At 40.8% G+C, this 21,366-nt stretch overlaps 2 protein-coding genes across 2 annotated transcripts in view; one reads left to right on the top strand and one right to left on the bottom strand.

The window, feature by feature from the left end:
* Positions 1–3,793: 3,793 nt before the first annotated feature.
* Positions 3,794–17,276, top strand: chpfa (chondroitin polymerizing factor a). The gene is made up of 4 exons (XM_054788198.1): positions 3,794–4,301; positions 6,094–6,658; positions 9,957–10,139; positions 10,276–17,276. The coding sequence occupies exons 1-4, from the start codon at positions 4,012–4,014 to the stop codon at positions 11,536–11,538; spliced, it is 2,301 nt and encodes a 766-aa protein (XP_054644173.1). The 5' UTR covers positions 3,794–4,011; the 3' UTR covers positions 11,539–17,276.
* The window catches only part of asic4a (acid-sensing (proton-gated) ion channel family member 4a), a 142,686-nt gene continuing 133,186 nt past the window's right edge, over positions 11,867–21,366 (bottom strand). The window contains exon 11 of the transcript XR_008572527.1: positions 11,867–13,509. The gene's annotated coding sequence lies outside the window, so the exon portion shown is untranslated. The remainder of the gene's footprint in view (positions 13,510–21,366) is intronic.

Genomic DNA, 21,366 nt, shown 5'->3' with positions numbered 1-21,366 from the left:
TTAGGAAAGACTAGGTCCTGGGCATGACCTTAAAAGGCATCCGGTGATGAGGTTATGCAAGTGACTTGGGGAGAGTGGAGCAACCCCTTTATCATCATCGCTCCCAGGTTCATTCTGACCTGGAATGATAGCACCTGTCTAGGGTCCCAGCCAGGGGTAACTGGCGAGGATATGTGTTAAGGGTAACTATTTGCTAGCATATACAACATGTATGCCTGTTGATTACGACGCCATAAATACCATTGTCGATAATAAATATAAAAAAAGACATGTATGGTTAATATGGGCAGACATAGGAGGCTTGCATGGCATAAAGGAGGGACACTCTATAGTACGATTGTGCTTATGGCTATGCAATTAAGTATTGTTAGGTCGACCTCGCCTTGGGAAAGGAGGATATTTTCGTAGTGATATGTACATACATGTATAACCAATGGTTATGGAAAGATGGCTCTGCTCACAGAAGGGATACATTTGAGATCTTTTACGCTTGCTTGATGTGCTAGCTGTTATTATCTACATATAGTAACCACATTTTGAACACCAGTTAGTTGAACCTTCACCTCGTTCAGAGTGAATGCATTGTTAGGGACACTGTGACACACACACCCGCACACACACAGACCAGTGTTGATTTGAATCGGTTGCGGCCTGCTTGAGAAAGGTATGTTGATGACATGTGATTCCACTGCTGGGTAGGGGTTGAGGCAAAACTTACAGGAATATTTTGCAATGTTCCGAGAAGGGCTGTGCAAGTTCTGCGAAGTCGCTTAACTTAAGAGAATATTTTAATCATTTCCAAAAAAGGAGGAAAAGATTGGGGCTATGACGCCAAAGGATGAGAAGGTATAAAAACCACACCCAAGAATTACGGGGCTTCTTCTCCTTGTGAGTCCCTGGGCTACGTGTAGCTGCATCTACCGAATTGACCAACCCTGTGACTTTGTTCTGAAAAGAGCAAACTGCTCTCTCGTCAGAAGAAACACAGACTTTGCAAACTTAGTGTTAGACCAGCAAGGCGCAGTTTAGAGAAGAGAGGAAGTGTTCGGGCACATCGGAGGTAGCCACACACATGCAGCTCCTTCTCTCCTTTTTCCACGTGCAACCTAGAACCTTGCAGGAAACCAAGGAAGATTTATCGACCGTGGACCGACGAGTCTCACCTTTGGGATAAGGATTTTCCCCCTAGCAGTGGATTTCAAAAAGGATTTCTTTGGTCTTTTACTTTTTTATATGGATGCTGTTGTGGCATGATTATTGTTCATTTCGGGATGAAACTGAGAGGGTGGTAGCGACCCGCTTCTCCTTTTTAACTACTTTGGACATTTCCGGGTGGGACATTTTTACAGCATTTTTCATATATGTAACTGGAGCTCAACAACATTTTAAAAGACAAAGTAATGTATGATTTTTCTCGTTTCACTGCTTTTTGCCCTTGCCAACTTGACTATTAAATTTCCTTCATTCACTTTTACTGTTGTTTTAACGTTTTGTGTGATATAAGAGTAAGCTGTTTGTCTAAGATAATTCCTTTTAGGCTGTTCCCAGGTCTACACCAAGTGCAATAAACCAATAGGAAGGAAAGCGGCTATAAAGTGGAGGGTCCAGTGCTGGGTGCAATATAAATATGGTTACTCTGTTGTACTTGGTCTGGATGTAGAGGGGCCGCCTCTACACGAGCCGTGAAAACCTGGGTGAGTTTCCTTCAACCTGACTAAGAAGTGTCCTTTTTAACCCTTTAAGCGGAGAAGTCAGAGAGGTAGGTGCGCCTGCTCAACACACGAAGGGGTAAGGGTCTTGCTCCACCTGGTAACGAGGGTTTTACCTCCATGTTTGCAATAAATGATTCTTTGTCACACAGCGTAAAAATGCTCCATTTTCCACAGAAATCCTTATGTTAAAATATTTTTGTGTCATACGCTGCACGGACTGTTTACACAGAAAGACACACAACTCCTATTTCCTTATGTACAGTACATCTACATTTATTTTAAATTCTGACAGTATGCGTTGGGGCTTCCCGTTATGTTACCACCAGATGGCATGAGAGGACAAAGAGTTTTTTTTTCAAGAAAAAGCTAAAGAGCTGATTAATCCCTTTTCAATGGGCTGAAAATATTCAAGCATGTGAAGAATTCTACTTGGCTTTGCTGTTTAGGATAATTTATCATGGATGACTAGAAAACTTTAGGGATTTCTTATAGTTATTTGCCATTCCGAAAACAAAGGCCTGCACGATGGCTGACACACAGTTTCTGATTTCAGGCCCAAAACAAGATAGTAGGGTTTAATTTTCTAAGTTGCTAATCAAACGGGATAATCAGCCAAATCTAACGAGTGTAAATGGAATGGCTAATAAATGCAATGACTTCAAACGACTTCAAACCTCTACACTACAACATAATCTGGAGCAACTCTGAATCTACATTTATCTAAAAACATGACAAAGCATAAAACCTCTAAATAAAATACATCTACTAGATATCAATTTCTCCTCCCTAGTCAGCCATTGTGGGTGTAACTTGGCTTGTCAAACGGTTTTGCTCTGATCAGCTGATCAGACGATGGAAAAATGCTGACATTAGCAGCAGAGAAGAAGGCTTTGCTGGCCCTGACTGCACGCCTGCACACCCAGGGACAATATTGCTATTTATTATTAATTGTTTTGGAAATGCACAAAATGCTACAGGTTTTACCTGTTCTATTGTCTGATTGTCTGCCACTTTCTACGTATAACATATCACAAAAGTGAGTACACGTCTTACATTTCAGCAACCGTTTTACTAAATCTTCTCAAGGGGCAAAACTATAGAATTGAAACTTGGATATAATTTAGAGTAGTCAGTGTATAGCTTGGAAAGCAGCATAGTTAGCCTGGATAAATGAACTAAGCCAAATCAAACATGTGATTGACTCGCTAAGGCAAAAAGACAAAAAGCTGCAAGACAAAAATAGATTTAAAAAGTCATAAAAAGTTACGTTACAAAAAAATAAGTTCTATCCTGATTACTCTAAAGCAGGGGTCACCAACGTGGTGCCCGCAGGCACCAGGTAGCCCCCCACGACCACATGAGGTGCCCGCAAGCCTGCTTTTCATTCAGGTTTTCAGTTAATAATGAAAGAACAGTAGAAAGAAATGCATTCTGAAATACAAAATGTGAGTTGTGAACACCAGCATTTTGTTAATGTTCTGGTAAAACAAGCATATTCGCTTTGTTTGGGTTTAAAATAAGCTCTGAAAATAAATGTTACAAAAATGAGTAGCTCTTGGCCATTTTCATTTTGTAAAAGTAGCTCTCACAAGAAAAAACGTTGGTGAGCCCTGCTCTAAAGTATATCTATTTTCTTTTCTGTAGTATTGTCCCTTGAGAATATAGTGGAGTAAGAATGTGAGAGGTGTACTGACTTTTATCAAATACTGTAGTTGCTTTGCCACATATTCATTTGGCAAATCTGAATGTTAAGACGAGACTAAAAATATAAAAATGTATAGCAGAAAGTATGTAACTAATGTAAAATGGCAATGTAGTATGCTAACAATTGTTACATTTTTATTGCACTATATTTTTACATTTTATTTTATTTGTAGCATTCTGAACTGTATCGTGCATTCTATAATTGAAAAAAATGAAGAGTTGACAATGCCAACCTCTGCTGACGATTCACCGCAAGGGATTGGGTGGTGACGTCACACGGCGACGCAGGTGAACTGGTCGTCTCACTACCGCCAACTTGCAAGCATTGAATAGCCTTACACGCAGCTTTAAGCGCATGGAGACACACAGGAACTAGATCCGCCTGCGGGTGAGTCTTCCATTGGAAGGGGCGGAGCTATGTAAGCAGCGATCCTGACACGTAAGAATCCTACGTAATTTCTAAGGAAGAACTTACGTCTTTTGTAGAAGTTGGATGTGGAAACATCGGCGACTTGATGTAGTTGACCTGTGGCGTGTCTGTTAGAGAGGTTGTAGGCTCCGAAAGTGCACCGGGAAAGAGGGGCCGACGCGCAAGATGAGATTTTCAGCCCTTCTTTCTGCCCTGAGGTCGCTGGGCCCGGTAGTAATCGGCATTTCTTTAGGATTCTCCTTGAGTTTGCTGAGTGTGAACTGGACAGAAGAAGCATGTTATGTGGACGGGACCGACGCTGATGGCGCTGCTTTGGCTCAGGTTGAACAGTTTAAAGGGGCCAGGAAGACCAATTCCATTTCAGTCCTCAACGACGTGGAGTCCGAGGCGGATTTCGAACCACGAATAGTCCCATATAATCAAGTCGAGCCAAGTACGCCTAAGAAAGTTTTCAGGTATGTGTGATCGCCGTATCATGAAGTAAGCTAATAAGTCTTATTTGAACTTTCAGTATCATGGTTTATATACTGCATCCAAATTAAGTGACAGTTATACTTCCAGGTGGACCGAGACCACCTGAAGGTGCGTTCACTCTTGTAGTTCAGACCAAAAATAAATGGGTTAAATTAGTGCAGTTTGGATTGCGTTCACTCTTGTATTTTGTCAATGGAGCAAAAAATGCTTTGGGTTAATGATATGTAGCCTGTAAAGTTGACAGAGACTTATCTCTCAGGCGGGCTCGGTCCCCTGTTTGGTCCGTTCCTCTTGGTCCAGGACTGCGTTCACACTTGACCAAATGAATCATACTAGCATACATCGATACAAGGTGGTTACTCGTGTGTTACTACTAATATGTACCTTGTAGACTTTTGCCAAGCAGCAGAGAACCTCAAACACCATGTTTTTGCTGTGTTGGTACAGTGAAATGTACAAATCCCTGTTCAAATATTAGCCTGGACACCCCAAGAGACTTGATGTTGAAAGTTCCATAAAAAAAAAAGCCAACTGCAGTGGTTCTTCGAAATACACAGCACACAGTTGATGCTGTATGCTGTCTTACAGAAATACGTTTTCAGTGCACTAATGTTTGCTTTGCGTTTTTGGCATTAGTTAAAAAAATAGGATGTTTGGTTTACGTGGACTACGAGTTGAAGGTTGGTTTGTTTCTAAATAAGTGTCCTATCAATGATTAATCAGATGATCACCGTTTTAAAAATAGATGCCAACACACCTAAAAGCCGCAACAGATGATACAATTGCTTGTTCTTGCGGAAACATTTACATAAGTAATCAAAAATACACTACTCTATAGTTAACTCATTTGATTTTCCTGATAACTTGCATTATAGACAACTCATATGAGCTTTTATCCATATCTCAAGGCATTGGATACTGTGTAGACCGACGGTTCTCAACTGCTTTGAGTGAGGGACCCACCATCACCCCTTAAGTTAGGATTAGCGATGTGTTCATGGCGATATCGAACACCTCCAACTATGACAATTTAATGGATAACTACGATGCACATTCCACTTAAACAGCTGATATATAACAAGCATGAAATACTTAAGTCAAACACTTTCTAAGGCTAAACATCTTCCCTGTAACAAGTGAATTTCCCCGCTGTGGGATAAATAAAGTACAAATACAATACAATACAATAAACAAGAGACAGGACGGGCACATTTAACATTTTAGGCTGGAGACTGCTAGCAAGCGCTGTTGGCCTTTGACTTGGAGTATTGAGAAACAAAAACAAGACACATCTGCAGTTTGAGAGAGAAGGGGGTCCACTCGTTTATTCAACCACAGTTTAAATGGGGCTCTAAACAATAACAATGACGCGGCATCACCAGAACTCACTCCTTATCTGGACATTCTTCCATTTATGGGAAGCATGGCTTTTTGGCAGGAGATAGGGACACACTTCACACTGAAAAATTGACTTGGTTGTTTCTTCAACTGAGTTCATGGATTAAGTTCACGGGGATCGCGACGCGTGTTCATGCTGACAAAATGGGCATAGAGGGGAAGGGACAGTGTTGCGGGCAGTGGTTCACCCTGGGGTAAAGGGGCAAGAGGAGAGTGAGCACAACAGAGCATTGTCACCACCTATTGGAGTGTTAATAGACGACACCCCGCTGCATGAATGATCCCCTCCAGAATAAAATTGCAAGATTAAGACCTGCCAGTTGAGAATCTATGCTGTCGACATTGTATTGAGTTGCTGTTTGGTGTCTCTTTCAGGGCAAAATACATAAGCACAGAATTGGGGTTGCGCGAACGTCTCTTCGTTGGAGTCCTGACATCTAAAAACACCATAAACACCCTGGGCGTGGCTGTCAATCGCACTATTAGCCATCACCTGGACCCTGTGGTCTTCTTCACCGGCACACGCAACCGCAAAGTCCCCCATGGCATGTTTGTAGTCTCACATGGGGATGAAAGACTGATCTGGAACATGTTTCAGACTATTAAATACATCTTTGACCATTATATCAATGAGTATGACTGGTTTTACCTGGTCCAAGATGACGTCTACACAGAAGCCGACAGGATCAAACATCTTGTGGATCACCTGAGTATTGATCGAGAGCTGTACATGGGCTGTCCGGAGGAGTTCATCGGTGGGGAGATGGAAGGGAGGTACTGCTACGGAGGGTTCGGGTACCTCCTGTCCCGTACCTTGCTCCTTCGACTTCAACCGTTCCTAGAAAACTGCAGGAACGATATCCTGAGCGCCAGGCCTGATGAGTGGCTCGGGAGATGCATCATTGACTACACGGCTACAAACTGTGTAAACGACTATGAGGTAAGGAACATATATGCCCTAACTTGCAGCGCTCCAGTTATGTACAGATGTATTTGGACAACAACAGAGCTTTTATTATGTAGCTTTTCCACAACACCACAATAGATTTGATATAGAACAGTCAAGACGTGATTGAAGTGTAGACTTTTATCTTTCACTTGTTGCTTGTTTGTCTTGATGCCTTCAGTTTTAGCCTCAATAAGTGAAAAGCATGCTGTCTTGGCCATTAAATGACCTAACTTGCCATGAAAAAGTATTGTTACTTTCACAGTATTTTGTAGGGTCATTATACCTCTGCACTTTGAAAAAAAGTGAGTATACGTCTCACAAATATTTTATTGTATCTTTTCATAGAACAACACTGAAGAAATGACACTTTGATACAGTGTAAAGTAGTCAGTGCACAGCTTGTATAACAGTGTGAATTTACTCCCCCCTCAAAATAACTTGACAGTAATAACTCTACACTGCTCGCAACAAAAGTGAGTGCAGTCGTCCCTCGTTTATCGTGGTTAATTGGAGCATAGAAAACCTGTTTATAACCTTTTAAATACGTGTTTTACCATTATTAGAGTACTGTAGACACGAAATAACACCCCTGTAGTAATCTTTATACTTTTATTACCCAATAAAGAAACATAATAATAGACAATAAGCCATCTTAGACATAAATAAGATAAGATAGACTAACACGCTAGCATTGACAGCGTACTTCCTGGTGGCTATTGTCTCATCAATGTAATGTTCCTGACATCTAGAGACCAGCGTAGAATACTGCTCTACTGCCACTGTTTTGTGGTTAAGAAGAGACTCACGATGCACTTCAGTCGCTTTATTAAGGAGCAGTATTAACACAATGCATGGAGTGAACATTCAGCTGACTACATCACTTCCCAGGCCCCGCTTCTTAAAGGTGCACGAAAGCCACAGATGCTGTATTACACTTCATATCATGTCTTTTGAATGTCTTATATTTGTATTTGTGTTCATTTAGCCATTTTTTTTGCTTGAAAATGCTTAATTTAGGCCATGTATACGTACAATTTGCTTAATGTGTGTGTGTGTATATATATATATATATATATATTTTTTTTTTTAAACTAATAATTGACCATATTCAACCACAAACCAGCGACCATTTATTAATTAATAAAAAATAAAAATTAGAGAGTGAGGGCGCACTGTAGCAAGGGACGACTGTACACTCCTGAGTGAAAATGTCCAAATTGGACCCAAAGTGTCTATGCACTCAAAACATGCATATTTTTTGCAGCGTTCAATCACAGCCACATCATAAAAAACACGTAAAAATTACAATGTGAAGTTCATTCAACCTTGCAATGAAGTTTATGCCAGTTATAACATTCATGATGATTTGGACACCACGTGATTTTCAGGTATCAATACTTAATTAAATGGTGTAATTTGGCCCCATAAGTATAGCATAGCTTCTTGCTTTGCAGCTGGTATATATACACAGTATATCTGTGTAGCACAAATTGTAGATTAGGAGTTGTTCCTCCTCTTCTCCATCCATCCACCCACTTGAGTTTAACTCGCGAGAATCGGATTCCACAATACGGGGGGCTAAATCATGCTGATATTTCCTCCACCATGCTGTACAATGTGTAGTGTTAAAGTGCAGGAAAAAAAGGCACTTCATAGTTACAGTGAATGAGAAGCCCAAAGGGAAAACTGATCAGAGAAGGTCATTTAAAACAGCTGTGGGAAAGTTATAGCAAGGATTCTGAGCTGTCATGGCCCTGACCTGTGTGTACTTAACAGTGAAAGACTGCTATATAAAGCTATAATTACTAGGCTTGCACGGAGGTGGTATTTATATGACAGAGCAGGTTGCTAATACCCTCCTTTTTCTACTTGGGCTGGAGAGTGGAAAGAAATAAAGAATAGAAGAGCACACCTAAGGTGGTTTGAAAATCCTCTGCCGGTCAAGTTGTGTCATTCTCATGTCATTAGACGTACTTGATGGAGGGCGAGAGGGGTCGTTGGTGGGGAGGTGACAAACCAACATTCTGATTTCTCAACCAGTGCGGGATTTTATTCATTCATTAATCATGCTGTAACATTTGGAAACCTGATTGAAGATAATGACTGGAAAAGCACTGACATCTGTGGCGGCCAAGTCTACAATATGTTGTAGGGTTGCTGCACGGGAGCTATGACTAATCGCTCGTGTTTAAATATTTGTACACAGATTTTCTTCTGGTGTACCGAGCCAAAGCCAACCAAATTTATGGAAAAAGCCAACTGTCGCTCCCACAGAGGTTCACACAATGAAGTAATGGGGATCACTTACATGCGCTCTTGTTTTAGAGACAGTGCTGCTGGAAGATGTTCCGTGACCTTACTGGTCTGTTCAGGGACCAGTATTGTTTTGTTTCTTCATTCACATTTCAATTCTAAACTCAACATATTGGCTGCTTTAAACTTGAATCTGTTGTAATTGGGGGTATAACTGTACATGATGGGACTATGGCAGGAAGTGTAACTGTTTCACAATCTAGCCATGCGTGCACTTCGTAAACAAATACAGTGCAGCGAGAATCATGTGTAATGATAGTGCCAAGGTGAAACCGGAGCTAGAAAACTCTTTACCGTTCTTAAAGTCTCCAGTTTGAGTACACTTTGCCTTCCTGGTGAAATACGTGAACGGACAAAAGCAAGCGGATTGGACGAAAGCAATGTGCCGAGATTTTTCAGTCGAGATCGGGAACTACAGACCAAAAGGAACTTCCAATGTCCTAAAAATAAAATAATTATTCAGCCTGTTCAAACTGTTACTGTTGTTGTTGTTGTTGTTTTATTTTCCTAAAAAGAAACATTGTAGAAATATTCAAATATTTTATTTTTACATTTTGTATTTTTAAATTTACATTTGTGAATTGCTTTTATTGGATTAATTATTGTACTCGTTTCATTTTAAACATCATTAAAGCTGTTTACATAAAATGTAAGCAGTTTTGTCCGGCATTTTGTTTTCTTTTAAATGACTGAAAGTGGTCATTTAATTAATCATTTATATAATGAATTTTAATACAAATAATTATTAATTCATTATTAATGTCATTCATTTTAATTTCATTACAATTCAAATTTTAATGTATTTAAAACATTAATTTCAATTTCATTGAAATTTACTGAACCTTGACCTCAAAAAAGAAATGCATGACTTCTAATTAAAATGTACTGATCCTTGACCTTATAAAAACAAATGCAAGACTTCCAGCAGAAATGCTGTTTCATATGTGAAATCTGTCAAGTTCTCCTTCTGTGTCAGGGGCTCCACTACCACCACTACCAGTTGGGAAAAAACTCTGATCCAAGCAAAGAGCAGAGTGAGCAGTTCAAAAAAGCTCTGACGGTCCATCCAGTGTCTGACCCTGAACAGATGTACCGGCTACACAGATACTTCACTGAGATTGAACTGCAGAAGACTTACGATGAGATTGCTAAGCTCCAGGTAAGGGGATTTTCAAGTGTCACAAATCGCCTGTTATCGCTGAGGTAGGTCCAAAAACTTGTGGTGGAGCATTAGCCCTGTCAGCACAGTATTACATGTCTTGCTTGATGGATGCACTTGTTTTTATGTTCCACAGGCAGAAATCAAGAATGTCAGCGTGGTGGCTTTTGAGGGCAACCGAAGTGCAGAGTGGCCAATTGGGATCAACCCACCCTCCGAACCAAAGACTCGGTTTGAAGTTTTACAGTGGGAGTACTTTACAGAAGAAGAGATTTATACATGCTTGGATGGATCCCCAAAGTGTGAGCTGCATGGCATTGACCGCATGGATGTGGCGGATGTCATTGACAAAGCTGTAGGAGAACTGAACAAGAAGTACAAACCGGTCTTGCACCTGAAGAAGCAGCATCTGATTAATGGCTACAGGCGCTTTGACCCCACCAGGGGCATGGAGTACACCTTAGATCTGCAGCTCGAAGCGGTCAACCAAAAAGGTCACAGTCGTTCGATCTCCAAGCGTGTTCATCTGGTGCGACCTTTGAGCCAGGTAGAGATAATTCCCATGCCCTATGTCACAGAAGCCACAAGGGTTCATGTCATTATACCGATTACTGTGTTGGAACGGGGCTCTGTTGAGCATTTCTTGAAGGTCTTTGCCTCAAACTCCTTTGAGACAAGTGAGAACGCCGTCCTCACCTTCTTATTCATTTATGACCCAGTGGAGGCACAGCAAGTTAACCAGAATGACATATTTGCCAGCGTAAAAGCTCAAATAAACATCCTCGAGGGGACATACTCCTCAGTGAAAATCCCTTGGATCAGCGTCAAGACGGAAACACCATCTCAGATCAAGTTCATGGACATCATTTCAAAGAAGCACCCGGTTGACACACTGTTCCTCCTAGCGGGTGTTAACACGAATATCAATGCGGAGTTTATGAACCGTTGCCGCATGAATTCCATAAATAACTGGCAAGTGTTCTTCCCCATCCATTTCCAGGATTACAATCCCGACGTGGCATACCACAACCAGCCGCATCCAGCCACAGTCGACCTGGTCAAGGACTCCGGGCATTTTGATCGCTGGTCGTTTGATGAAGCTTGTTTTTACAATGCAGACTATATGGCAACACGCACAAAAATGGTTGAAGATGTCCAAGAGAACGAGGAGATCCTAGAGACCCTGGACATTTATGACATGTTCATTAAGTACTCGGGTTTGCATGTGTTCAGGGCCGTAGAGCCAGCCTTGCACCAGAGTTACCGCTACCAAACCTGCAACCCACGGCTTAGCGAGGACATCTACCACAGGTGCGTTCAGAGCAACTTGGAAGGTCTCGGTTCTCGCTCCAAACTCGCCATGCTGATGTTTGAACAAGAACAAGGAAATAGCACGTGAAAAAGCAAAGCAGCGGAACCTCTCTGTGCTTGCATGTGTGCACATAGCAAGCTGTGGGTTTCTCTAAATGACTTCCTGGGACAAAAAAATTTGGGTATGTCTGAAAAGGATAGCAACACTTAACTTCACACAGAATGGAATATATTCCGGGGTTTTGGAACAGTCGTGACCCAACCGAACATACCCAAAGAGTTTGTGGAACCTAGCTAAAAATGAATGCAGTACATTTCTAATTATTCTTCAAAGCATGTTTACAACACTTGTCCTTTTCGATGAGTTGCCAGAACCAAATGGTGATGTTACTCTCCCCAGTCTGAAAGATAAGTAATATTTGACCACTATGCTGCAAGAACAGGGCCTTGTTGTCCATGTAGTTTAGCCAGTTTTCATGATCAGGTGTTGACGCGTGGCCAGCAGTGGCACAGCACGGCTCTTTCTCTGCACCTGTCTGTTCTGACATGGATTGGGATCTTTATCTGGGTTTTGCACTAAGGGGTAGATTGCAATTTTTTGTGATAGACAAAGCATAGCCGCTATTGCAAGTTTTCATGCCGGTCAGTCCAAAGTCAAGCAAATACAGTGGACCCTCGGTTGGCGTGCGCCCCTTTTATAGCGCTAAAATTGTCCACGTATAATCTTGTTATTAATACACTTGTGTGAGCCCAACTGTGTTTGTAACGCATTTTAATCACTTAACGGTCCTGTTAGCAGCCTATTAGCATTGAACCTGCTTTCACTCACCCGACGTAGTTCTTTGCTAACTAACACCGGTACACCACACGTCTCGGCTTTTGTTGTTGATCACGGCTGCACAATAACTTACAATGGAGCCAAAGAGAGTGGCAAGTACCAGTATGTCGATAAAGACGGTAAGAAACGCTCTCGAATTCAAGAAATAACTCGCGAAGTTGGTGTCCGTGTAGATCAGTAACATGCGGTGAGGTAGGTTCATGACACTGACTCCTTTGTACCTTTTCTACGTTAATACAGGTTGCTTATTAAGAGGCTAACAAAAAAAGTACGTATTTGTCCCATTTATGTCTTTTTTTAATATTACATTACATTATATTAATGGCGACATGCTGACAAACAGAAACCGGCAGGTGCCATCATCCACGTCAGCGCAGTCATTGAGTGCAATCGGACGGTAGGCAGGGCTTGCGCGCGAAGCCGAGAGGAGACGCTCGTAGCAGCCTCATCTTGGGTTTCTACCCAGTATTTGGTCAAGAAATGTGCAAATTCAGCAAAGAAAATGCGTGCGTGGGTTTTCTCCGGGTACTCCGGTTTCCTCCCACATCCAAAAACATGCATGTGAGGTTAATTGGTGACTCTAAATTGTCCATAGGTATGAATGTGAGTGTGAATGCTTGTTTGTCTATATGTGCCCTGCCATTGGCTGGTGACCAGTCCAGGGTGTACCCCGCCTGTCGCCCGAAGTCAGCTGGGATAGGCTCCAGCATGCCCCTGCGACCCTAATGAGGAGAAGCGGTATAGAAAATGGATGGATGGAAACGTTCAGGAAATACATTTACATTACAGCTCAATGGACAAATATTCATTTTTATTTCATGTTATAGTTTTTAATATTTAAAAAAAAAATCATGACTCACCTACCTCCCTTGCCATTTTTGTGACAAAGGTCTTCACCAAACATAAAAGTGACGTTAAGTGTACGGTACATTCATCCATTTCTTTCATTTCTAATTGTTTTCTGCACATGACACACTTTTTTTCTGGTTTTATCTTAACATTTTTTGGGTGTGGAACGGATTAATTGGATTTGGAAAAAATAGATTCGGTTAAAGTACATATTAGGACCTTCCGGAACGGATTATTGACGCTAGCAGAGGTTCCACTGTAAAAGATTTGAGAGTGGTTTGCACTATCGCAGAAGAGGGTTTTAGGTTCAAACCTGCTTTTTGGAGTTTAGATGTTCTCTGTTTGCCTGCTCTGGTTCTCTCCAGGTGCTCCCTACAGATCAAAAACAAGAACATTAGGTTAATAAGGGGGCAGATTGGATGCCCAGTTACAAAAGAGCTGCATTTAACTTGTGTGATTTACAGATGAGAATATATTCACAAACAAAATTGCTGTTGTTGTGCCTTGAAACTGATTTCTATATGATGGTTCTTTTGAAGAATATATCATATTTGTGTCGAATAGTTTTGCAGTTCAGGAGCTGCAGTTGCTGTATTTTTTTCTGTTTTTTGGTACTGATAGCGCATGATTTTGCGTCACTGGTTCCACAGGTTGCTTGTGCCTCAAAGCGCGAACTGGAGCCACCCCCTCCCAAGCAGTTCCTGTTGATTTTTTTTGGTGGACGGAATGTGTGTAGGCAAAGCGGGTGTACAAGTGAGTTCACAAATTCCTCTCAGAACTGTTTGTGTTGCTAAAAATGTACCCAGACAAAGCCAAGAAGAACCAAGAATATTGTAGGAAAACAAAACAATGAAAATGTATGCAGTCGAGTAAGTACGCGACACTTGGAAAGGATTTTGTGGATATGAACAACGTATGAATCATTAGTTTGTGTCGTGTAAGATTTATTTACTGTAATTCAAAACTCCAGTAGGACAGTTTTACTGACAGTTTATTAGAATAGGAGCAAGTTTTTTTTTTATCGAGGTTACTAAAAAAGTGCAATATTGCTGCTAAAGCCACTGTGGAACTACCAGCTGGAGTACATGATTGCTTATTTGATGCAGTTTACGGTACTTAATACAGTAGATCCTTGCGGGGGTTACTTCCTGGGACCACCAGCGAATGGTGAGAATCAGCGAGTAATTGATACACCCATAAAAATGTCTATTTTTGACACACGGCTCACTCGTCCCCCTCCAAATCCTCCTGCTAGCTTGACGTTGACGTTCTCCGACGATTTCGGATCAACATTTGCAGTAAAAGTGACTGTTGTAATGACTACATTAGATGATTTAGCTGCATGTTAAAGTATAAAATGTATACGTACTGTATCGCCACTAATGAACGATATTGTAAGATGAACAGGTGGAATCGGAGTAACAGTGCAGATGTTATATGTAAGTGAGTAACTATGGTACGTTCAAATGGTACAAATTTCAGACTTTTTTTTTTTTTAAACAGTGGTACATTAACTGTATGCTGTCCATTTTACCTGTATTATCTCGTGTTTGGAAAAGATTACTGACTCGGGGTGAATGAGATGTGTTTTCTGCGGGGAAAAAATAAAATTAAAACATTTTTTGCGGTGAATGCTGAATCCCAATTGTGCGGGGATCCACTGTATGTACCTGTATATTTTTTTTTGTCAAGGTTACATGCTGATTTTGAACATTTGTGAGGAATCTGCAGTTCGGTACCGAGGATTAAAAGTAATCCCTGTGATGCCCCCTCAGTATGCTTCTGGATGTTGTCCAATGAGAATTAAAGATGGCTTGTAGGGAGGAAGTGCTTTAGGAATTTCAGCAGCTAGGAAGATGATCAAGGATTTATGTTTTTTTTACTTTTTTTTTTGTTTTTACTGTTAATTGATTTGTAACAATATCAAGCCAGAAGTGAACATTTTCTCTCATTAAAAGGACCAATAATGTAGCAGAACACAGAGATTCCACATTTCAGTTCATGATTGTGTAACAAAAATGTAATCATGAACATTGCATTTGTACAGTATTAGACTTTTTAATGTTCTTTTTCATGGAATTTGCTCATACCTGCATTTTCAACCATGAATTTTACAGTGGATGACATTGAATGATCTTTTAATTCATGCTTTATATACAATATGTTTTGGAAACCCCATATACTGCAGAACGGTGGTAATTCTGTAGCTGTATTTTTTTTTTTTTAACTTTTAGGTTGTCACTACATGATTTTTGACAAGCACAGGCTTTCACTAAGATCAGTGGTCTCCAACCCCCGGGCCGTCGCCCGGTACCAGGCCGTGGGTCATTTGGTACCGGGCTGCACAGAAAAAAAATAATTTCCATTTTCATTTTTTTGTATGTTTTATTTTGAAAAGTGGCCGGATTCTCTGTGACATCCGTCTCGCTTGACGCATGTCCATTGTGCGTGTGCTAACTTTATCTCATGCCGCGCAGATAGAATACTACTGTATTTTTACCATTTTTTCTTTCACCTCATATTTGGTCTCAAATGCTGATACTATGTGGGAATGCATAAAAGTACGTTTTGATGACTTTGTGCACGTGTCTGAAGTTAATTCATGCTAGCGCACTGCCTTTTCCCACACTTGTCAAACAGCGATGTAATAATCTTTCTGGAAAAACATGTCTTACATAGCTATAATGTACGAGATTTGTGGAACACAAGCTGGTCCATGGGTCAAAAAAGGTTGGGGACCACTGACTAAGATGGTGTTCTACTGACATCATCGTTTTCATATGAGATGATGATTAGCAGCTAAGTGAACCTTCCAAAAACCACTATGAACGACAGCATAGACAATATGACGTCACTGTGTGGAGAGAACATTGGAGAGTCCACGATGTTCAACTCTGCTGCTTCTGCATTGTGACTGGCTGGCAGGGTTTCTCAAACCTTTTCGGCTCGGGACCCAAACATACTAAAATACGTCATTTATTGCCATAACATAAGATGATGTCATTCAAAAACACACATTAAACAACCAAATTGGGGAAACCTATTGACCATAATGCTCCATTTCCCTACAACAGGTTTTCTTAGCATTAAATGATTTTTTTCTTGCTTTGTATGTTTTATGATGTCATTTGACCATTTCCATGATGGCATTTTGATTTGTCTTTGTCAGTTTGTTTTTTCCATCACAGATCTTGGAACCAAATTGGTTTATTTTATGCTACTAATATTACCAAAGGAATGGAAGCAATACTTTTCATAATTGACACAAATCATTTCATGTGCTGTGATTCTTAATGAACTGTGAAATGTTGTAATTGTTTTTTTTTTTTTTTAATTAAATATATCTGATTGTATTTTATTGGTCATTTTTACTGATCAAAACATTTTATTGTATGTTTTTGTGGTGTGTAAAATCATGTTTGTCCTTTAGGTGTCAGCAGAAGAGCATGTTCCCATTCCAGGAGCGGGTACCACTTGCGTAGCATGGCCAGTGAACATTTATAGATATTATTTGTATCACAGCGCTTTTCATTTGGTTTATTTGTCGGCACATCCTCAAAGGGACTGCCGTCAACATTCCTACCCGTTTCTGACCTGAGGCTTTTTTTTTTGGAGTCTAGGTGGAGTAAAAACAGGGAAAATGCTGCAAACCTAATTACAGTTTTAGTTATGTCAAGGGTCTATATGTACTCCCCCGAGGCATGTTGTAAAACCACATAATTACACAGCAGCTGGGATTTAATTGTAAGCCATCATTTTGTACTTTGCTTTATGTACAATCCCAGGACTTTCTCCTCCTACATAAGTGTATAGCTGCTTCAAAACATAAATGGTTTTTTTTTGTCACGTCAAGGTTATTTTGAAAAGACATGTCATTGAAGATTTGTCAGGAAATAACCCAAAATGTCGCCACTTGTGTTTTTAAACCTGTAGTTCCCGATTGTTTGCCATTTGAAAAATCATTTTAGGTTTGCAGCCGTTCAATTGTATACAGAAATGCATGCATTCAGAAGCTCAACCTCAACCTTGGTCAAATTGTATCACCATCAGGAATTCTGGACCCCATGGGGAATACAAAAAAATCACATTGGGGCCCCTCCTGTGCAGCTGTGATCGCCACGTCTCTAGGACCTAAGGGACCCATGACCCATTTTTATACTACAGTAATCCCTTGCCACTTTGTGCTTCAAATTTCGTGGCTTCACTCTATCATGTTTAAAAAAAAATATATTAATAAATCATGCTGTTTCATTGTTGAATACGGCCTATTACTCAATAATACGCATATTTAAGCAACTAAATTAAGCATTTCCAAGAATAAAAATGGCTAAATGAACTAAAATATAAGACATTCAGAAGACACATTCTACACTGGTCACTAGGTGTCAGTAATGTTAGGTTGATGAGACAATAGCAATTACAGGAAGTACTGTACAAAACAGGAAGTAAAAAAAAAAAAAGACCTAGAAACTCTTCAATGCTAACATGTTAGTATACAGTATATTATGTCTTATTTATATCTAATACGTCCTATTTTCTCTTATGTCTACTACACTGGATAATACAAGTGTAAAGGTGACTATAGGGGTGTTATTTCATGTGTAGAGGGCTCTAATGTTAAAAAGGTCGCAATCAAACTTTCTATGTGCTAACTCTTGGAAAATAAATTTATAAATAGAAATCCTACTTCCTAGAATTCACTTATCACGGTCAGGTCTATATACAGTATATATACTGTATATATATATATATATATACTGTATATATATATATATATATATATATATATATATATATATATATACAGTATATACAGTATATATACTGTATATATATATATATATATATATACAGTATATATACTGTATATACTGCTCAAAAAATTATAGGAACACTTGGAAAACACATCAGATCTAAACTGGGGGGAAAAATAATCTTGAATATCTTTCCTGATAATAAGTGGGTGATGTATTAGTAACAAAATGATGCCACATAATTTGATAGAAATGAAAATGATCACCCTATAGAGGGGGGAAATCAAAGACACCCCAAAAATGAAAGTGAAAAAATGATGCAGCAGACTGGTCCATTTAGCTAAAATGTCATTGTAGCAACTCAAAATGATTCTCAGTAGTTTGTGTGGCCCCCACGTGCTTGTACGCATGCCTGACAACGTCGGGGCATGCTCCTAATGAGACTACGGATGGTATCCTGGGGGATCTCCTCCCAGATCTGGACCAGGGCATCAGTGAGCTCCTGGACAGTCTGAGGAGCAACCTGGCGGCGCCGGATGGACCTAAACATAATGTCCCAGAGGTGTTCTATTGGGTTTAGGTCAGGTGAACGTGGGTGCCAGTCAATGGTATCAATTCCTTCATCCTCCAGGAACTACCTGCATACACTAGCCACATGACGTCGGGCATTGTCGTGGACCGGGAGTAACCCAGGTCCCACTGCACCAGCGTAGGTTCTGCACCAGCGTAGGTTCACACAAATGGTTCACAAAATTATTTTTAGTGCAAAATAAATGAACAGATTAACCAAAACAAAACAAAAACTAATGGGCCGGGATTGGACCACACCCTCTGTGGTGTACTACATTGTACTTGCATCTTCTTCTGCTGTGGAACACACGCTAACAAGATGGCCGTGGCGCTCTGTCGCGGAGGAAGATGCATGCGTCTTCATCACATACACAAGAGTGGGGAGGCGACATTCCGTAAGGATACAGCGGGAGACAAATACAACGCGGGGCCATTCATGAGGTCGGATTTTTTTTTAGAGGAGGCATTTCTCTGATGCAAATGTTTTACTCTTTTGAACGCACATCAACTCTTTACTTAAATGACCCAACAACTAAGCCGAACTACGTTCCTCGTCACGGATCTCCGACCAGAACCGGGCTCACGGCACCAGCTGTGGGGTAAGCAACTGCTGATGCACTACAGTGCTGATGGGGGTGTCATACAACTTCATGTCAAAAAATCCAAACTACCCCCTTTAAAAGGCAGCAGCTGTAGCATTACACCACCATCCCAATCAGTGTCAACAAGCGTGGTGTCATATTACCTGTCTCTTTTTTTTTTTTCTTTTCTCTCTCGGGCTGACTTGGATTCCTTGGCACATTGGGGGGTGACGCGTGTAGGGAGGGGCGACTCAGTCACGTTGGGGCCAAAGCAAGAGCTGCTTAAAAAAGCCTTCAAGTCGTCACCTATTCATTGAACAATATCTTTAATGAAAGAGTTGCAGTGTTGTTTGGCATCACTGCATCACACCGAGAGGTATTTTGCCCCTAATTTAATTATAATGTAAAAGGATGATTGTATCCAATCTTTACAAATCTGAAAGTTATCACAATGCAAAAATAGGAATGAATGTTTTACAGTGTCTTGCATCACCCTGCTCTGGCGGTTTTCTCTTATCAAATGTCATCTTAAAAAACGTTAGATTTTCCTCTGAAGACAGGTTTTGGCTGATAGGATTAAAGTGATTTAGGATTGTGCAGAAAGCGGTTTGGGGAATCCCAAGAATGCTGGCTTCATGCTGTTCTGTCTGCTGTGGCCGGACACTGTGCCCCGCAGAACCGAGAATCCGCTCTTACATGAACATGTCCCTTATCTGCACTTTACAAGTGTTTTAAGGAGAAACCCCCCCCCCCCCCCCCCCCATCAAATGGGGCCGAGACATGGACGGCATCTTGAGGAAGAAAGCAAATGCTCCTCTGATTAGCATTCAAGCGACCTCTGCAGTGGAAAAGTCCTGTATTCTTAACACATCCCATCCCTGTGCGCCTTGCCCGAGAAGGGCCGCGATTATTGATGACAGCAGAGAGGATTGTTATGCACGGCCCGTGTGGGATGCCATCAGAGAATGTGATTGGGAACCTTTTGAAAATGTCAAAGTGACACATGATTATGAATATTAAACAGTCATATACAGCCCGTGATTACTTGACGGGAAGAGGGGATTTGACAGATCGACGGTCTGCCGAAGCTCATTGCGGGCGTGCAGGTTACAACCGCACGATGCACTGATCAAATTATTGGGAAAAGGGGATTCGGTCATTTGTTAAACTTAATATCCTGTAATTGAACTTATTTAATCGACTTCCCTGGCAAGAAACAGGCAAATTCTGTTTTGTTTCGTTTACTTTTTGCTCAGTTGATCACAAATCAAAGCAGTTTGGAAATGGATGTGCCCTAACCGATGCACTAGGACTAAACCAGCGATGTTCAAAGTGCATTTTCAGCCCCGCAGCTCACTTTTAATGGGCTCTTAGCATATTGTAAAAATAAAATGAATTCATTATTAATGATATATATATTTATATTTTACACTCATTTTTACACATTCCAGATTTTGGCTTCCTTGTGGACATCCGATAGCCGATATCATCCAGCACTTCATTACCAATACCAATATCAACAATACCGATACGGATACAGGCAGCAGCTCTACACTAAAGTAATGTAACTAATAGATGAAGTTCCGTGATATATGAATCAATGTTAATAAATGCAATATAGTTGCACTAAGAGCATGGAAACCTGTTTAAAAGCTTCTAAATATGTTTGTTTTTTTAATTATTAGAGTCCTGTAGAGTTGAAATAACACCCCACAATCACCTTTACACTCGTATAACCCAATTCTGTACTGTATTGTAATAGAAAATATGATAGACATTAGACATAAAGAAGACTGAAGAAAAGGCAGCACGTACAAAAGCCATTGTGGAGTTCTCAGAAATCACTCACTCGCAAGAGCAATGATACTTTCCGCTGTGTAACAATGTGGGAAGCACATGTGAGAGACACGAAATGTGGGGTGATGCTGCATGAGGACGAGCCAATCAGTGCCAAGGATACTGAACAATAACTTCCTGGATTGCATCGTACCTGCACCCAGGCCTTGTATAATCCATCCATCCTTTTTCTATGCTGCTTCTCCTCATTAGGGTCGCGGGGGCATGCTGGAGCCTATCCCAGCTGACTTCTGGCAATTACAATTACGACAATTTAGAGTCGTCAATTAACCTAACATGCATGTTTTTCGAATGTGGGAGGAAACCGGAGTACCCGGAGAAAACCCACGCACACACGGGGAGAACATGCAAACTCCACACAGAAATGCCCAAGGGGGAATCGAACCCACGTCTTCCTGATCTCCAGACTGTGACTGTGTGGCCAACATGCTAACCACTAGACCACCGTGTGGCCACCTTGTATAATG

Source organism: Dunckerocampus dactyliophorus, chromosome 9 (genome assembly GCF_027744805.1).
Source record: "Dunckerocampus dactyliophorus isolate RoL2022-P2 chromosome 9, RoL_Ddac_1.1, whole genome shotgun sequence".
In the NCBI taxonomy this organism is placed as follows: domain Eukaryota; kingdom Metazoa; phylum Chordata; class Actinopteri; order Syngnathiformes; family Syngnathidae; genus Dunckerocampus; species Dunckerocampus dactyliophorus.
This window is presented reverse-complemented; position numbering and strand designations above follow the sequence as displayed.

What these genes read in the sequence shown, in the direction of transcription:
- chpfa (XM_054788198.1), top strand. Translation starts at nt 4,012, where the DNA reads ATGAGATTTTCAGCCCTTCTTTCTGCCCTGAGGTCGCTGGGCCCGGTA. An exon ending in ACGCCTAAGAAAGTTTTCAG is followed by an intron (nt 4,302 to 6,093) that starts GTATGTGTGATC and finishes TGTCTCTTTCAG; the next exon opens with GGCAAAATACATAAGCACAG. An exon ending in ATGAGATTGCTAAGCTCCAG is followed by an intron (nt 10,140 to 10,275) that starts GTAAGGGGATTT and finishes TATGTTCCACAG; the next exon opens with GCAGAAATCAAGAATGTCAG.